The sequence below is a fragment of the Vipera ursinii genome (assembly GCF_947247035.1).
Source record: "Vipera ursinii genome assembly, chromosome: 4".
NCBI lineage: Eukaryota > Metazoa > Chordata > Lepidosauria > Squamata > Viperidae > Vipera > Vipera ursinii.
In genome coordinates, this window is record NC_139514.1 from 9,189,826 (window position 1) to 9,206,809 (window position 16,984).

Here is a 16,984-nt window from a genome sequence, read left to right on the forward strand (position 1 = left end):
CACCCTCCTTAAGCAAGCATCTTCAAAAGAATGTTGCTTTAACAAGCGACTTTTTCCTTTGGGGGCTACTGTTGCCTTGCAGGTGGAAGAAACGATTCATTATTAGTGTCAACGGTAAACTCTTAAAGTGAGTGAAGAGCGAGATCTTGTGTGTGTTGACTAATTTAATCAAGGCCAGAAAGTATGTAACAGATCCCACATACATCTGGTCCCCCAGATCAGCTCAAATATTGGGAATGTGCTGTGCTCAGCAGCTCAAGTTAGCAGCATCCATACAGCTGTGCCTCTCTACGTATTAGGACAATTTTTTTTTGAAGTCAACCTGTGAATATAGTTTAAAGCGAATGGGAGAAAATCCAGAGTTGTTGCTTACAGGAAGAGCAATCGTTGTCCAGGGATATAAATTATTCTTGCCCAGAATGTGATAGCGTTTTCTTTCCGTGTAACTGCAGGGAAATTATTTTGTCTGGAATTTGATTAGGATAAGTGGGCACGCCTGCTTCTATTTGCTTTGGTGGGACTCCGGCAGATTTTAAATTTTGGATTTTGAAAGTAATATTTATTGGGCAAACTGGCTTTTGAAGAAAAATGTTTTATTTGCCCTGTTATTTCTTCCATTCAGAGTTAAGTGGTTTTGGTTTTTTCAACAGCGGGTTAAAAAAAAACATACCAGCATATGGAAGACAAGTTGCAATTCAGTAGCTTGCACATTTTGACAAAGTGCGTTTGTTGAGTGTTTGTGCTGAGCAAGTCTTTTCTACTTCCTGTGTGTCAGCTCTTGTACCGTAGCAGATTACAACCAGCCACATACATACCAGTACAATCCAAACGTCTAGTACTCCACACAAGAGGCTGGTTGTTGGTCAGCTTTAGTTGCAACTTATGCGTTGACTTCGTTCACAATAGTCTGTTTTAAGTCTCACGTAAGTGGTCTTAAATTTCATTGCATAGGCATATTTTCATCAATTACTTCCATCATTGCTACCAGCACACACTGGCCTGTTTAATCACACCCAAAATTCTTGTACCCTGACCCTGTAAAGTAATACACAGTAATCAGCACTATAAATAAATCATCAAGATTTTTTAAATGCTCTGTTTAAAAATAGAAGACAACCTCCTTGAAAGTCAAGAAATTGAAAGGGTCATTGTAAATGGTGTAGTGTGTTCCCTTTCTCACAATAATCAACCAAGTCCTTTGGGAAATCTTGAGCAGGACACACGCACAAACACACACACACACACACACACACACACACACAAACACAAAACCCAGAGTGCCACATGTTGAAAGTGGAGTGTTTAAAAGGAAATCTGCCTGCTTATTTATTACTCATTGGTTCACTGTATATGTTGCCCATCTTGCTGTCCAGAGTAACTCTGGGCAGCTTAAAATACAATAAAAATAGAGGTATAGAAACAATTATAAATATAGGAAGAATTACAATTACAAAAATTAAATAGATTAAGAGCCAAGGGCTCACCCAGAACAGGGGTGATGGTGCCTTATTCATGTTAAGGAACTCTAGCCAAACTGAATCCTGGAGTTGTTGGCCAGTCTGGATTAATGGCCTTATTTTATATTAATTGAGGCAAAAATCAGTATTTTAGGCCATTTCCTTCTGGTTGGAAACACGTGGACTGAGATTTTTAAGAGGAAGACAAGCAATTCTGATATTTTTCTAAGGCGATCTTTGGACGGAATCAGCAGCAGCTGTTTGCTAAGGAAAGCCTGATGTGGTTTTATTTTCTTAATGGAACAATTGCCTCTTTATTCTGGAAAGGACAGCTACTAGCAGTTTTTCTAATCTGTCATAGCTTTTCTTCCTGCCAAAGAGGTTGACTTGCCATTGCTGTACTTCTTTATGCGTCACATTTTTCTGGCATTCCCTCCTTCACTAGTGAACAAAGTGGGGCAACCTACAGTTGACCCCTTTCTATCTTTTAAGTATCGAGAAAATTTTCTTATTCTAGTTAACTACGACAAAATACATATTATTTTAGAGACATTGGATCGGATCGATTGAAAAAAAACACAAACGTGTGGGTTTGTGTTATTTTGTTTACTTCTAGCAACTGCGCCTAATCAGCTGCATTTTTCTAATGCTGGAAGAGAAAAGTACATTAAATCTCTCGGTTGTGGAACTGCACAAGACAACTAATTCCTTCTTGCCAGCCATTTAAAATATCTTGGCTAGAGGACCAAAGAAATAAAATCAGATTTTGCTTCACACAATCGCTAGAGGGATCTGATGGCTTCCGGAATACCCAGGTTCTTCACCTTTAACTGCGTGCTAGTTGCGTTTAAGTTGAATGAAACTCACAATATATGTACAGGTAATTCTTGACTTGAAGGGACGCGGTGGCTCAGTGGGTTAGGACGCTGAGCTTGTCGATCAGAAGGTCGGCAGTTTGGCGGGTCGAATCCCGAGTGCCGCGTAGCAGAGTGAGCGCCTGTTACTCGTCCCAGCTTCTGCCAACCTAGCAGTTCGAAAGCACGTAAAAATGCAAGTAGAAAAATAGGGACCACTCCGGTGGGAAGGTAACAGCGTTCCGTGCGCCTTTGGCATCTAGTCATGCCGGCCACATGACCACGGAGACGTCCTCGGACAAGCGCTGGCTCTTCGGCTTTGAAACGGAGATGAGCACCGGCCCCTAGAGTCGGAAACGACTGGCACGCATGTGCGGGGGAACCTTTAACCTTTACTAATTCTTGACTTACAATAGTTCGTTCAGTGACTGTTTGAAGTTTCAACAGCACTGAAAAAAGGTGACATGACCATTTATGACCGTTGCAGCATCCCCATGGTCATGTAAACAAAATTTGAACATTTGGCAACTGGCTCATATTTATGACGGCTGCAGTGTCCCAGGGTCGCATGATTCCCTTTTGTGACCTTCTAAACAAGCAAAGTCAATGGGGAAGTCAGATTCACTTAACAGCCGTGTTACTAATTTAACAACTGCAGCAGTTCACTTAACGGTGGCCAGAAAAGTCATAAAATGGGGGAGGGGGGGCAAAATTCACTCAACTTTTTATTTGCTTAGCAACAGAAAATTGTGGGCTGAATTGTGGTCATAAGTCGAGGACTACCTGTATTCTAAATGAACTGGTGGCCATCCAGTACATTTAGATAGAGAAAAGCACAAGTCCAGTTGTGTCCATTTATAGGGGTGTTGCTTATCTTCCTTCCCTAGCTGAGGGATCCAGTTTTTGTTTTTTGTTTTTAGATAGGAAGGAAGTTAACTCTGCAAAAAATATTTATTTCTTTAAACTGTTTTTACATGTGCAACTTTTATCTGCATTTGGGGTCCAAGAGGAATTTTCCTTGAGGTTAATGACTCTGAAATTGTTTTGCCTTTTTCTTCACTTGTGTGGTTTGGCTCCCTTTAGTAGCTTGAGATCTGGAGCTATTTGCTTTCCGATAAGTTGTACTATGCTCTTTCACTTAGCCATGTTGACACTAGTTTATTTGTGAGACAGAGGGGTTTAGAAATCTGATTTGACAGCCTTACAAAGGACTCCTACAGATTCCCAAGAATCACATTACTTGAAAGCTAAAAGAAAAATGTTCAGAATGGCAGGCCATTAGAAAGAGGACAAGCAAAAATCTACAATGTTTTTCAAACGTGGCAACTTTAAGCTAGGCGGATTTCAGTTTTCTAGACTTCCAGCCAGCAGTGCAAGAAGTTGAAGTCCACACATCTTAAAGTTGCCACGTTTTTAAAATGCTGCTTTAACACATAGGTAGAAGGTGGGAAGAACATTCCTTAAAAAGCATTATGGTGTATGGGAATGACACGGAGATATGTAGAACAAACAGAGGTAAGACAGGCAGTGACATCATATGGATGAGTAGACATCTAGGATCTTGCCTACCCTTCTCAGCACCGGAGCCATTTATGGCATTATTGTTTTTGCTACTTGCTGACATCACTGCTAAAACAGGTCTTTCTCTTCCTTGCTCGCAGAATACCGAATTTCAAGTAAATATGAAAGTTTAGACAGACTTCCCCATTCTCAAACAACTTTACTAGCTGCCAAGGTAGTATTCCCAATGAGTTGAGGTCGTACTGTGAATCTGTGAAGAAGTACTATACAAGATATAGTCACTTATTCTGACAGCTGTAAATCTGAAAGGCAGGTGCTAGGTCTAAATAACAAAAGTAAAAATAGAGGTTTCCCTTGTCCAGTCGTGTCCAAATCTGGTGTGTGTGTGTGTGTGTGTGTGTGTGTGTGTGTGTGTGTTCATCTCCATTTCTTAGTTGAGGGAGCCAGCATTGTCTGAAGACACTTCCATCCTCATGTGGCCAACATGACTATATGCCGAGGCACATGGAATGCTCTTAACTTCCCACCGAAGTGGTACCTATTTATCTACTTGCATTTGCATGCTTTTGAACTGCTAGATTGACAGGAGCTGAGGCATGAACGGGAGCTCGTCCATCACGTGGCTCTAGGATCTCGAACTGCCAAGCTTCTGGTTGACAAGCCCAGCATCTTAACCATTAGGCCAGCGTGCCCTCTTCTAGAGAATAGCTTGCACACGTATTCAGAGCCCTGAAAGTGGCCAAGATATTGAAACAAATCATTAAATCCGCTAATTAGCATTGATTGGAACTCTTTACAAACACCTAAATCTCCTTTCGCTCTGGGGTATCCCTGGCAAAGTAGTTCCTGAAAGAACTGAAGCGTTGAAAGTGCTCAAGTATGAATTCTAGTTCCTATGCTTTCATAAATATCTTTTGTGTTCTGAGTTTTTCCCCTTAAACATTGTGGTGCTGGTACATTCTCGCCCGTGGCTTTGTGCTCGCACAGACGCCACCCTTTTTGGAACATTCGCTAGCAAAGCGAAAGGTGAGAAGCCCACCTCCAATGGCCTACATTGCACCAGCCTGCCCAAATCCCCTGGTCACATTTCCCCCCCTCAACCCAATATTAACTTTGTGAGAAGATCTTTCTCACCGCAATGCTTCCCTTTCTGTTTCACAACCCAGTACGGAGGTTTGGTCCACGGGCAACGGTACTAAGGAGCAAGAGATTTGACTTTCTGTTTTGAGTGAAACTAATGCCTTGAACTTAAAAGGCCCCAGCGCCACTAAAGCGAAGCAGAGATGAATTGACTGATAGAGCTAATTTGTTTGGACAAATTGATTCACGAGAGAGAGGGGAAATGTAACCCGCTGCTTTTAAGATGCCAGGGAAGGGTGTGTGACGAGTTAATGAAATATTCCTCGAGCTGCTTGTTTTTAATTTTTATCTGTAGTGCTACCAGCGAATCCATGCAAAGCTACGTGGTTGTAGGCCATGAGTAGCTGCCCAAATTCCCAAGAAAAGGAAACGCTCAAGGTCTACTAAAAATAAATAGCTGAGCTGGGAATCAAGAAGTTCATTCTTCCCCAAGGAGTTATTGAATGTTTGGAGAGTGATAGCCTCGAGATCTCTGTGTAGCCCTGGGACAAAGCTGACCTAGGTTCAGATTGTTACTCAGTCCCAACAATGTCAGTTTCAAAGTTCTCTTTGGGCAAATCAATCAGGCTCTCCAAGCCTCATTGGCCTCCCAAGATTTTTCTAAAGGTGTCCAAAGAGAAGAGCCAACAACAACTTGGAGGTTTCTAGAGGAAAAGTAATGTCAGCCAGTAATTATTCTTTCCCATAAATTGAAAACTTTGTAAATACAACATGGTTTCAGGTCTGTGGCTTCCAGGTAGAAATGAAATCTGTCCATCTCAAGTCTTGACATTAAAAGCGCGTTTTATAGTGAAGCTGAAATCAAGCCAAATCTTTATTTGGTCATAGACCAACAAATAAAACACAAAAGTCAGCCTTCAATAAGATAAAAGGAAAAAAACAATAGTTATTTCAAAATATCTGAAAAGGGCTAGAGTTCATACAGATAGTTCTCACAATGAAGCCCAAAATTTCCATTGCTAAGCAAGGCAGTTGTTAAACCAATTGTACCCCATTTTACAATCTATTTTGGCCCTCTTGTTAAGTGACTCATTGTGGTTGTTAAGTAAATCATGTGGTTACTAAGTGAATCTGGCTTCCCCCAATGACTTTTTGGTTGGAAGCCAGCTGGGAAGGTTTCAATGATGATCACATGACTTCGGGATGCTGCAACTGTCATAAACTAAACTTAAATTTGCTAAACTCCCAAATTTTAATCCCGTGGCCATGGGGTTGCTGCAGTGGTCGTAACTGTGAAGAATGGCCATAAGTCACTTTTCCCCCCAGTGCCATTGTAACTTCAAACGGTCACTAAATGAATGGTTGTAAGTTGAGGTGTAGCTGTACAGGTAGTCTTCAACTTATAACAATTTGTTTAGCGACCGCTCAAAGTTACAACGGCACTGAAAAAAGCGACTTATGAACATTTTCCACAGTTACGACCTTTCCAGCATTACCCATGATCATGGGATCAAAATTCAGATGTTTGGCAAACTGGTTCATATTTAAGATCCTCTGCTGTGTCCCGGGGTCATGTGATCCCCTTTTGCGACCTTTTGATGAGCAAAGTCAATGGGGGGAAGCCCCATTCACTGAACAGCCGGACGACTAACTTACCAACTGCAGTGATTCACTTTAACAACGGAGGCCAGAAAGATCATAAAATGGGGCAAAATTCACTTAACAGCTGTCTTACTGAACAACAGAAATTTGGGGCCCAATTGTGGTTGTAAGTAGAGGACTACTACAATAGACTGTGCAGACTATCTGGGAAATACAAATCAGATTGATCCAATAATAACATTTTGAGATAAAAACAAATCGGAACCAGAAGGGTATTTAGCAAAGAGCGGAAATCATTTCAATTGTTCCTTGCGAAGCCCATTTGTGGAATTCCTGACACTGTTTTCCTCTCAGTGGCACCTTCTGAATATTTTTTCTAGGGCTTCATTAGGATGTTTAGCGTTGGATACTTGATCCAGTGTTGCCTTCGCATCCCATCCACGTTCCGACATCTGTTTACAAAACCATCCCGGCTTCTCTCGCTTTTCTACAACAAAGAAAATTTCCAGCTTGGAGCTTTCCTGGGGTCATTTGTCAGTATATACAAAGTAAGTTTCAAAAGTGGTGAAAAAATTAGAACGCAATTATGCTAAGCTCCTCATCTGGCAGCTGCTGCTGTTGCAACCTTTTAGTTAAGTACCTTGATTGTTCCGGAGCAGAGTATCTCTTGAAGCGAAATGAAACGTGTTATCTGCAAACAGTTTTGGAGAGAAAATATATATATATGTTTATATGGTGGCATTATCCAACCTCATTTTTAACCTAATGTGGATAAAGACTTCATGCGCTTTAGTGAGCATTAGAGGGAAATTGGTGGGTTGAGTCAGAAATGCATAACCTCCTTAATTAGGGGCAAGGTGGAAATTGACAGGATTTCACTTTCTCTGACCTATAACATTCCATTACTCGGTAAGCCCAGAGGGAACAACAAGTCGCAAAAATGTGAGTCTTAAATCGAGTCGCAAAAATGTGAGGCTTAAAAAAAATGGTATTGTCATGGCTCAGTAAATTGAAGTTTAGCTAAGTGGTTGTTATAAAACCACCCTTAATATTTTCAATTAGCTTGAATTTTAATGAATGTTATTAATGAGTTTGGTTAAAATTAATTTTTAATCAATTTCATTCATTCATTCATTCATTCATTCATTCATTCCCCGCTGCCATTATTTTTACAAATAAAGCGAACACACAAAATGTTCCTTCCTCCTCCTATTTTCCTCACGTAACTACAAATAGGTTTACTATGCAAGCAAGTCCCACTTTCTCTACATGCCTGGGTTTTTGTTTTTTTCCCTAGCACAGAGAAGGAGTTGCTTTGTGAAGGTTATTTCTTTCTACAAGCTTGTATAGGAATCAAAACAGGCAGACTGTCCACTGAGCTAATGGATTGGCTGAAACGGTAGAACTTCAGACTAGAAATCAGCGGAAGGAAACGCTTTCTGATTTTGCAATGCTGCCTTCATGTAAAACAGGGGTGTCCAACTGGCACCCCGCAGGCCGGATGTGTCACGTACAGGCCACGCCCATCCCGGCTCTGCAAAGGCAAAAAACGTCACGATACGTCACGTGACATGATCGAGTTTGACGCCCGCGATGTAAAATGCCTAATGGCACCTGCGTTCTGTTGTGCTTGATTATCACTTTTCATTATTAATTTATGTGGTTATATCCCACCTTTGCTGTTTTTATAATTAACTCAAGGCATCAAACATATCCAACACACCTTCCTCCTCCTATTTCCCCCACAACAACAACCCTGTGAGGTGGGTTGGGCTGAGAAAGAGCGACTGGCCCAAAGCTGGTTTTTTGATGCCTAATGTGGGACTAAAAGTCACCATCTCCTGTTCTAGGCCAGCACTTTTAACCACTGCACCAAACTTTCTTAGCTGCCTGGCTAAAATTTATCTATTTGTTTACATTAATTTGTGAAACAAAAATTACAAATTCGAACAAGCAAAATGAAAACAATTAGCATGTGACGGGGGGGGGCGATAGGCATGTTAGTGCACTTACGCATGTCCCCTTAGGAACCTCTTAAATATGGGGTGAGGTCCACAGAAGTTAAGTTAGAATTAAAACCGTGAAAGTTAGTAGCTGAGAGAACTGAATCGGGTAACGTATTCCAGACTTTGACAACTCTGTTACAAAAATCAAAATTTTTACCATCAATTTTAAAGCAGTTTACACTAAGTTTAAAACGGTTGCTCGCACGTGTTACATTACGATTAAAACTAAAAGTCTAATTTAGAGGTAAGGCGTTACTATGTATAGTTTTTATATGCAATACCTAAATGTACACAATGGTGAAGCAAATTCTCCATAATAGAAGTTTAAAGTAGATAAGAAATATACAGGCTTCTTTGTGTGAGGAGGATATTTAAGATAACAGGTTGCTAATTATTAAATGACTGAATAATGTTTGTATAAGAAGGGACGAACACATACATTTGCATGCGTGCAAAGACTCTTACTACCCCTTTGGATTTGGCTGAAGCTTTGTCCTGTTGGACAATCTTTTAATATATCCCCAAATACAGTGTTTATTTTATTTTATATGTCATAGCACAGGGTAGCTATAAAATAGTGATCAAAGCTGAAGCCATAATCAGCAGGGGTTTTTTGCCTGATTAAATTTTAAGGCTATTATTGGGATCTATTATGGGAACAATAATCTATTGTGTTGCAGTGACGAAAATGTTGCCATGATTACCTTTAAAATGCAGGGTACAAGCTGTTTCCTGCGATGGGTACGGAACCTGGACGATGAAGTACACGCACTTATTGCAGGTAAATGTACATTTCCTCTCTCAGATTCCCAAAGTTAGTAGTTTCCATGCATCTCCCTAAGAGTGAAAAGCTTTCTGATGCTTTTTGGAGAATAATGTTGTGCATCACGATGTAATGATGTCACCACGATGTAAAAAGGATGTTGAGACTCTGGAAAGAGTACAGAGAAGAGCAACAAAGATGATTAGAGGTCTAGAGGCTAAAACATACAAGGAACGGCTGCTGGAATTGGGTATGTCTAATTTAATGAAGAGAAGGACAAAGGGTGACATGATAGCAGTATTCTAATATCTCAGGGGCTGCCACAAAGAGGAGGGAGTCAAAGTATTCTCCAAAGCACCTGAAGGCAGGACAAGAAGCAATGGATGGAAACTAGTCAAGGAGAGAAGCAACCTAGAACTAAGGAGAAACTTCCTGACAGTTAGAACGATTAACCAGTGCAACAACCTGCTTCCAGAAGTTGTGAATGCTCCAACACTGGAAGTTTTTAAGAAGAGACTTGACAGCCGTTTGTCTGAAATGGTATAGGGTTTCCTGCCCAAGCAGGGGGTTGGACTAGATGACCTCCAAGGTCCCTTCCAACTTTACTACTACGATTATGATCTTATAGGGTGGAAGCTCCACAAATGATTGCAAGGAAGCCTTGATAAATTACGAAGCTAGTTACTATAATTACACAAAGGTGGTGTGGAGACCATGTCTGGAACAGAACGTTTGCAGTATTGAAAAAATCATGAGGGTGGGTGGGTGTTTCGGGATGAGAGTAATGTTAGAACAGATTGTAGGAACAGAAGCAACCCCAGCAGAACTTGGAAAGGCACAGAAAGGAAGTATAGTCAGAAACACAGAAAGAAAGGCGCCTAGGATAGAATGGTTTGCAAGTCTTGAATATATATGAGTTAACAGATGGGGGGGGGATATGTTGATGATTGTGATACCTCCCCCCTTTTTTTCTCATGGTGTTAAAAATCAGCATTCATCCAATGAAGCTAAATGGTGAAAATTTTAGGACAAACCAAAGGAATCACTTCTTCACGCAGCACCTGGCGGAAGTGTAACATTTTCTACCAGTGATGTGATATACCTAATTCGCAGTGGCTTCAGAACAGGAGTAGACAGATAGAGCATCAAGTTTTAAGTGACTCCTGGCCATCACAGTGATGTATTAGCCTTCTCCAACATGATTCCCTGCAGCAAATCAGAAAGGGAAGGATGATCTGTTTTACCTCAAGTACCTGAGCTCTTTATAAACCTTCAAGGTGGAAAGATGTCCCAGTGGCCTCAGGTTGTCCACAAGGGTGAGACAGGATGCTGAACTAGATAAATCTTTTTTTATTCAATCCAGCTGGACTCTCTTTTCTCTCCATGTATTTGGGAATTGCTATAGTAGAATTTCATGTGGTCCAGTATTCAGAATTTGGCTAATTTACTTTATATATATATATATCTTTAACCACACAGGGTCCCTAGCAGGATTGTCAATGATGTTTTACAGAAGCACATCTATTTCAATGTACCTGGCTTCCAAACTGGTAGAGGTGAGCCTCTCTGTCCTGTCAGAATATCTTTTCCTCAGGAATGGCAGAATTGGTTTCATCCCGTGATTCTCCGAGTCAAGCTCCCCAACCATGGATTTTCTAGATGAGTAGAAAGCACCTTTCAGAAATATTAGGATCCCGTTTCTTAGCTAGTCGGCGGGCCTGCTTCTTACAGAGGCTGTTGACGAACTCTTGAGAGTTTGAAGTCCATTGTTATTGTTATTACGATTATTATTACTTTGTTGTTTTGCATGGACACTGAGACTTTATGTACCAGGGACAAATTCCTTGTGTCTAATTACAGTTGGCCAATAAAGAATTCTATTCTATTCTATTCTATTCTATTCTATTCTATTCTATTCTATTCTATTCTATTCTATTCTATTCTATTCTATTCTATTCTATTCTATTCTATTCTATTCTATTCTATTCTATTCTATTCTATTCTATTCTATTTTTATTCCGTATTCTATTCTATTCTGTTCTATTCTATTCTATTCTATTCTATTCTATTCTATTCTATTCTATTCTATTCTATTCTATTCTATTCTATTCTATTCTATTCTATTCTATTCTATTCTATTCTATTCTATTCTATTCTATTCTACTCTACTCTACTCTACTCTACTCTACTCTACTCTATTCTATTCTATTCTATTCTATTCTATTCGTGGCTTCCGGATGACATGTCCGGCCCATGGGCCGGGAGTTTGACACCCCTGCACTGGAGGATATAGTCTGTTGATTCCACAGCTGCTTTTTAAAACGCCTGGTAGGGTTGAGTCCCTGTATGGGTCATTTTTCTTGTGCCCAGCCTTACATCACTGGTCTTTTTGGAAACTCATTCACTTGCTTGCTTGATTTTTTTTTTTTTTAATTTTATAGACCATGTATTTCAAAGGCATTGAAGCTGGAAAGGTTCCTTATTTCCCTCATGCGGACAGTATAATCTATGCTGTATCCACAGCCATCTGCTTCCAAGCTGTAAGTTTCTGTTTTTTAGGTTCAAACTCTTTTTGTTTATGTCTAAGGTTGCTCATTAAGTAAAGCAAAAGGATGTAGGGCAGTTTGTCCCGGACATTCATTCATGCAATAGCTGCTTGACTCTATTGCACCTTAAGAGATTTGTTAGTATTTACATGTTGCTAGAGAAGAAGAGATGATCAAACCCGCCCTAGCTGGGGACATGTTCCAACAGCCCAAACAACCGCATTGATAGAAGAAAATATTTGTAGTGCAGGATGGAATTGAGAGATACTTGCTGCTCTCTCAGTTTGGTGTCAGTGGATGAGAAGCAAAATGTCTTCAAAGGAAAATCAAGAAAGTCCAGTTGCCTCGTGAAAAAGCATCTTTGGGATAACCATGACCTTGAGCAGAGGTCCCCAACCTTTTGGGCACCAGGGACTGGTTCTGTGGAGAGAGGTTTTTCCGCAGACTGGAGGGGGCGTGGTTTTGTGTGCTGCCTGCATCCCACGGATAGGGCTTTCTTTGTTTGTGCAGACCGGTTGCTGGCATGCCGTGGCTCGGTACCGGTCCTCGGACCGGTGGTTGGGGACCCCTGACCGGGACGACTGAGAAACTCCATAGACACATTTTATTTCGGCCCTCCTTTGGAACCCTTTCTTTAATGATTCCATTTGACTATTTCTTCTATAGTCGTGTAAATAATGTCCTGCGGCAAGTTGGCCATGGTGAGTTGCCCCACTTTGAGTTGACCTCAACAAATTGGCAGCGGCGAGATGGCTGTGGCAAGTTGGCCATGGTGCATTTTCGTAGACTCTCTTCACGTTATGCCTACTGGCACAATTTAGTGGTTGCCAGTAGGCTTTTGAGTGCAGTTCAAGATGCACCTAGAACAGAGATGGCAAACCTTTTAGAGACCGAGTGCCCAAACTGCAACCCAAAACCCACTTATGTATGTATCATCGGGTGCCGGGTGGGTGTGGCCCATTGGGTGGGTGTGGCCCATTGGGTGGGCGTGGCCCATTGGGTAGGTGTGGCTGCGGTGGTAACGGCAGACTGGGTGGGACTAACAAGTTCAATCCATCAATTCCAACTTTGCGAGATCTTTTTTTTTTCCCCGCGAGAAGTTGAAATTGATTGATTGATTGAACCTTTTTTTTTTTGCACACGGCGGCGGAGGCCTAAAGCGAAAAGGTTCTGTAAAACCCAGCTGATGGCCTATGACTGGGGCGACGGCACGTGTGCCCACAGAGAGGGCTCTGGGTGCCACCTGTGGCCACGCGTGCCATAGGTTCGCCACCACGGACCTAGAAAGTCCTTCGTGGCACAGGACCTTCTTGGGCATCCCTCTCTCTCCCGATGTTTCTGCCTGCCTGATACACCTGGACAAGTGAATGCAGTCCAGTTCCCTTCAATTAAACGTCGCTATCTTGAGGGACTGAGCTAACATGCTTTTACTGCCTTCTGGAACGTCCCTCCCCTGAGGTAGGGATGGTGCCCGTTCTCCTTGGGTTCCGAGGAAGCCTTCAGATCCGACTCTGGTCCCAAGCTGGGTTTCATGCGTACGTTCATATATTTGTGCTGTTTACTGTTCTGATTGTTTTAGCCCCGGCTGCTTTGATTGGGGGCTGGGGGGCTGGGGCTGGGGCTGGGGGGAAGGGGGATTTGTAAGCTGCCCAGCGTCTGATGGAGTGGGGTTTCACTATAGCAAAACGTTCAGTTGAATTCCCAAGTTAAAGCCAGAATTTTTGTTTTTAGGCTGTGATGGAAGTCCAGAACTTGAGACCTTCATACTGGAAATTCCTATTGCGATTAACAAAAGGAAGGTGAGTAACTCCCAGGGGTTACAGGTCTATTACCCAGGTCATGGTTGTCCCCAAGGTGCTTTTTTCCAAAAGGCAACTGAACTTTCTTGGAAGCTTGAGAAATGAAATGCTTTCATAAGGAAGGAAGGAAGGAAGGAAGGAAGGAAGGAAGGAAGGAAGGAAGGAAGGAAGGAAGGAAGGAAGGAAGGAAGGAAGAGGGAGGGAGGAAAGGAAGGAAGGAAGGAAGGAAAGGAAGGAAGGAAGGAAGGGGGGAGGGAGGGAGGGAGGGAAGGAAGGAAGGGGGAGGGAGGGAGGGAGGGAGGAAAGGAAGGAAGGAAGGAAGGAGGGAGGGAGGGAGGAAAGGACGGATAGGAGGGAGGGAAGGAAGGAAGGACAGAAGGAGGGAGGAAAGGAGGGAGGGAGGAAGAAGGAAGGAAGGAAAGAAGGAGGCAGGGAGGAAAGGAAGGAGGCAGGGAGGAAAGGAAGGAGGGAGGGAGGAAAGGAAGGAAGGAAGGAGGGAGGGAGGAAAGGAAGAGGGAGGGAGGGAGGAAAGGAAGAGGGAGGGAGGGAGGAAAGGAAGGAAAGAAGGAGGCAGGGAGGAAAGGAAGGAGGGAGGGAGAAAAGGAGGGAGGGAGGAAGAAGGAAGGAAGGAAGGAAAGAAGGAGGCAGGGAGGAAAGGAAGGAGGGAGGGAGGAAAGGAAGGAAGGAAGGAGGGATGAAAGGAAGGAGGGAGGGAGGAAAGGAAGGAAGGACGAATAGGAGGGAAGGAGGGAGGAAAGGAAGGAGCGAGGGAGGAAAGGAAGGAAGAAAGTCCACTTGCTTTTTGACAAAACGCACCTTTGGGTCTCACAGATTACCATTGGTCATTTCTGTAAGAAACATGGTGGATACCAGCTTTTTTTTTTTTTTTTTTAAGGAATTTTGAAGGCATTTTGTGTTAAATGATGAGATGGCCAATTTACACAATTTTAGTCGGGTTTATTTGAAAATATTTTTGCCATTTCTTATCATTTTACCACTGTAGTGTATAAACACAGTAGTACATTTATTATATTTATTATATTTCTCTTAATAGATCACTGCATGCTTCTTTTAATAAATACACTGCTCAAAATAATTAAAGGGAACACTTAAACAACACAATGTACTGTATTTAATAGTAGGATGTCTTATTTTCTGTTCCCTTTTTTTTTTTTTGGAGCAATATATATTATTTCCTGATTGTTTTTTTTAGTGGGATGAACATAGTTTTAAGTCCCTAAACTTTGCTGGAGAAAAGTTAAATTCGTTACCTCGGAGATCATAATCCTGTTTTAGGTTGCTTTATTCCCTGAGTTTATATAGTTAAATTAATTTTGGATTTTTCCTTTTCTAGATTTGGTGTCATGAACAGAAAAATATTAGACGCGTTTGGTACTGAAGCGTCTAAGCATTTTAAGGATTTCTATCCAGAACTCGACCCAAGATACACAATTTTTCCACCAGAGAGACCCGTCGAAAAATTTTGGAACTGAGATATCCGTTGGTGATTATGTCTGGCCAATGGCTGTCCTAAAGAGTTAATTAAGTTAACAGTCAAATAGATGGAAGAGTGCTTGTGTTCCACATCAGTATTGTTTCAGTGAGTTATGTTATACGAATCAAAATACTGAAACACCCTAGCAAGTTGTGGCTTAATTCCACTTCCCTTCTTAGATAGAAGCTCTGGGTCACCGTGGCTGGTCGACACAACCTGGTAGATTTTTTTTTAAAAAAATGACATTATATATTGATGGATTAATATATGAAAAAAGAATTTTTTTTAAAAAAAAAAATTGCCCAGATGTGGTTTAAAAGATATACCATCCACAGTTTCACTCTTGTCTCATTCCAGTAGGTAGCCTTTTATAAAAAAAATATATGATATTTTTACATTTAGAAGTAAAAGATATGTCAGACATATATGTATATGTATGCTATACTTGCAGGTCAGATTCTAGTGAAAAAGATTTTCTTTAGATAGATTTTTTTTTTTAGAAAAAAAAAGATTATTATGGCTCTTGACAATTGGCAATATCGGTACTTTATTTATACAACTGCACTGTTTATATCCAACTTTGGCTTTGACTATTGCCTTCTGAGAGCACCAGCTCTCCAAACCCAGTTGCACACGGAGAGGTAAGAGAGGGGGGAAAAGTTGGACACTTGGGACTTTTTAAGAGGTCTTGCAAAATAATAGAAAATCATCAGCGCCAGATGGAATGTAGCATTTTTCAGTTTTTTGCACAGGTAAATTGAAGGGGGGGGGGGAAAAATTGACACTGTTCTAACAACATTCTTCAGAAAAGTGAATATGCCACATCTGAACATACAGCTGTCTTGATTTTATAAACTTTAATGTTGGCTTCCAGTAACGTTCAAAGTGAATCCAAGACCTTACATTTAGTGGATAAAGGGAACATGTTGAGAATGTTGCTGATATCTACATCTACAGATTGTGTTAGCTGATTTTTCTGACCAGCCTGTGACAATGTAAGTTGGTCATTGCACAAAGTCGCTTCCCTCGATGGATTATCTGATTTCTGCTTTTATCAGTCACCTTATAGTATAGTTGCACATGAACCGCAGAGAAGGACTTTCAAAGCATGTGAGAGATTAAAAGAAAAAGAAAAAAAACCCACCTTAGATCTGTATGATTTCTTAAAAGCTGAAAGATCCTGTGATCAAAAGTATCAGAAGGAGAGAGATTACTTGGAACTAGATTTAATTTCTGTAAAAACGTATTTCCCCCCCCCCCATCTATTATATGATTTGAACATGCACACAAATTAATTAGTATTCTTATCTCACTCTCTGTAACGATGATGCTGCATTCACAGGACAGGAGCATAATTTTTTTTTTATTTTGATCCTAAAGAACCTGTCAGAATTGTCATCCAGACTGAACGAATGGAAATGGAAGGAAAGTGGAATGGGGAAAAAAAAATCTATTACATCATACCGTAGAGCATCTCTCTCTGGTGTGAGATAATATTTCAATCCAAGTTTGCACTTGTGTTCCAGTTGTTGTTTGGACTAACAGGACTCACTCTGTTTATTGTCTTTGTTGGGGAATGAAATCATATGTCAATCTTTTAAGATAAGCGGTCCCCAACCCCTGGTCTGTGGATCAGAAACTGGGGTACACAAACAAGGGAAGCCCCATCTGCGGGATGCAGGCAGCACACGAAACCACCCCCCCTCCAGCCCACGGAAAAACCTCCGTCCACGGAACCGTTCCCTGGTGCCCAAAAGGTTGGGGCCTGCTGTTTTAAGAGACTATTGATTATACTTGTTCAGTGTTATCTTAGGTTGTTTAAATCAGATGGCTGCCCTAAAAATTTGTCACTGCCAGTTGT

At 41.3% G+C, this 16,984-nt stretch overlaps 1 protein-coding gene across 1 annotated transcript in view; it reads left to right on the forward strand.

Moving 5' to 3' along the window:
- Positions 1 to 15,890, forward strand: part of TMEM135 (transmembrane protein 135) — a 167,181-nt gene extending 151,291 nt beyond the window's left edge. The window contains exons 10-15 of the mRNA XM_083362146.1: positions 6,895 to 7,062; positions 9,238 to 9,301; positions 10,763 to 10,839; positions 11,725 to 11,823; positions 13,561 to 13,628; positions 14,983 to 15,890. Of these exons, the coding sequence (XP_083218272.1) occupies positions 6,895 to 7,062; positions 9,238 to 9,301; positions 10,763 to 10,839; positions 11,725 to 11,823; positions 13,561 to 13,628; positions 14,983 to 15,121 (615 nt within the window). The 3' untranslated portion in view covers positions 15,122 to 15,890. The remainder of the gene's footprint in view (positions 1 to 6,894; positions 7,063 to 9,237; positions 9,302 to 10,762; positions 10,840 to 11,724; positions 11,824 to 13,560; positions 13,629 to 14,982) is intronic.
- The last annotated feature ends 1,094 nt before the right edge of the window (positions 15,891 to 16,984 follow it).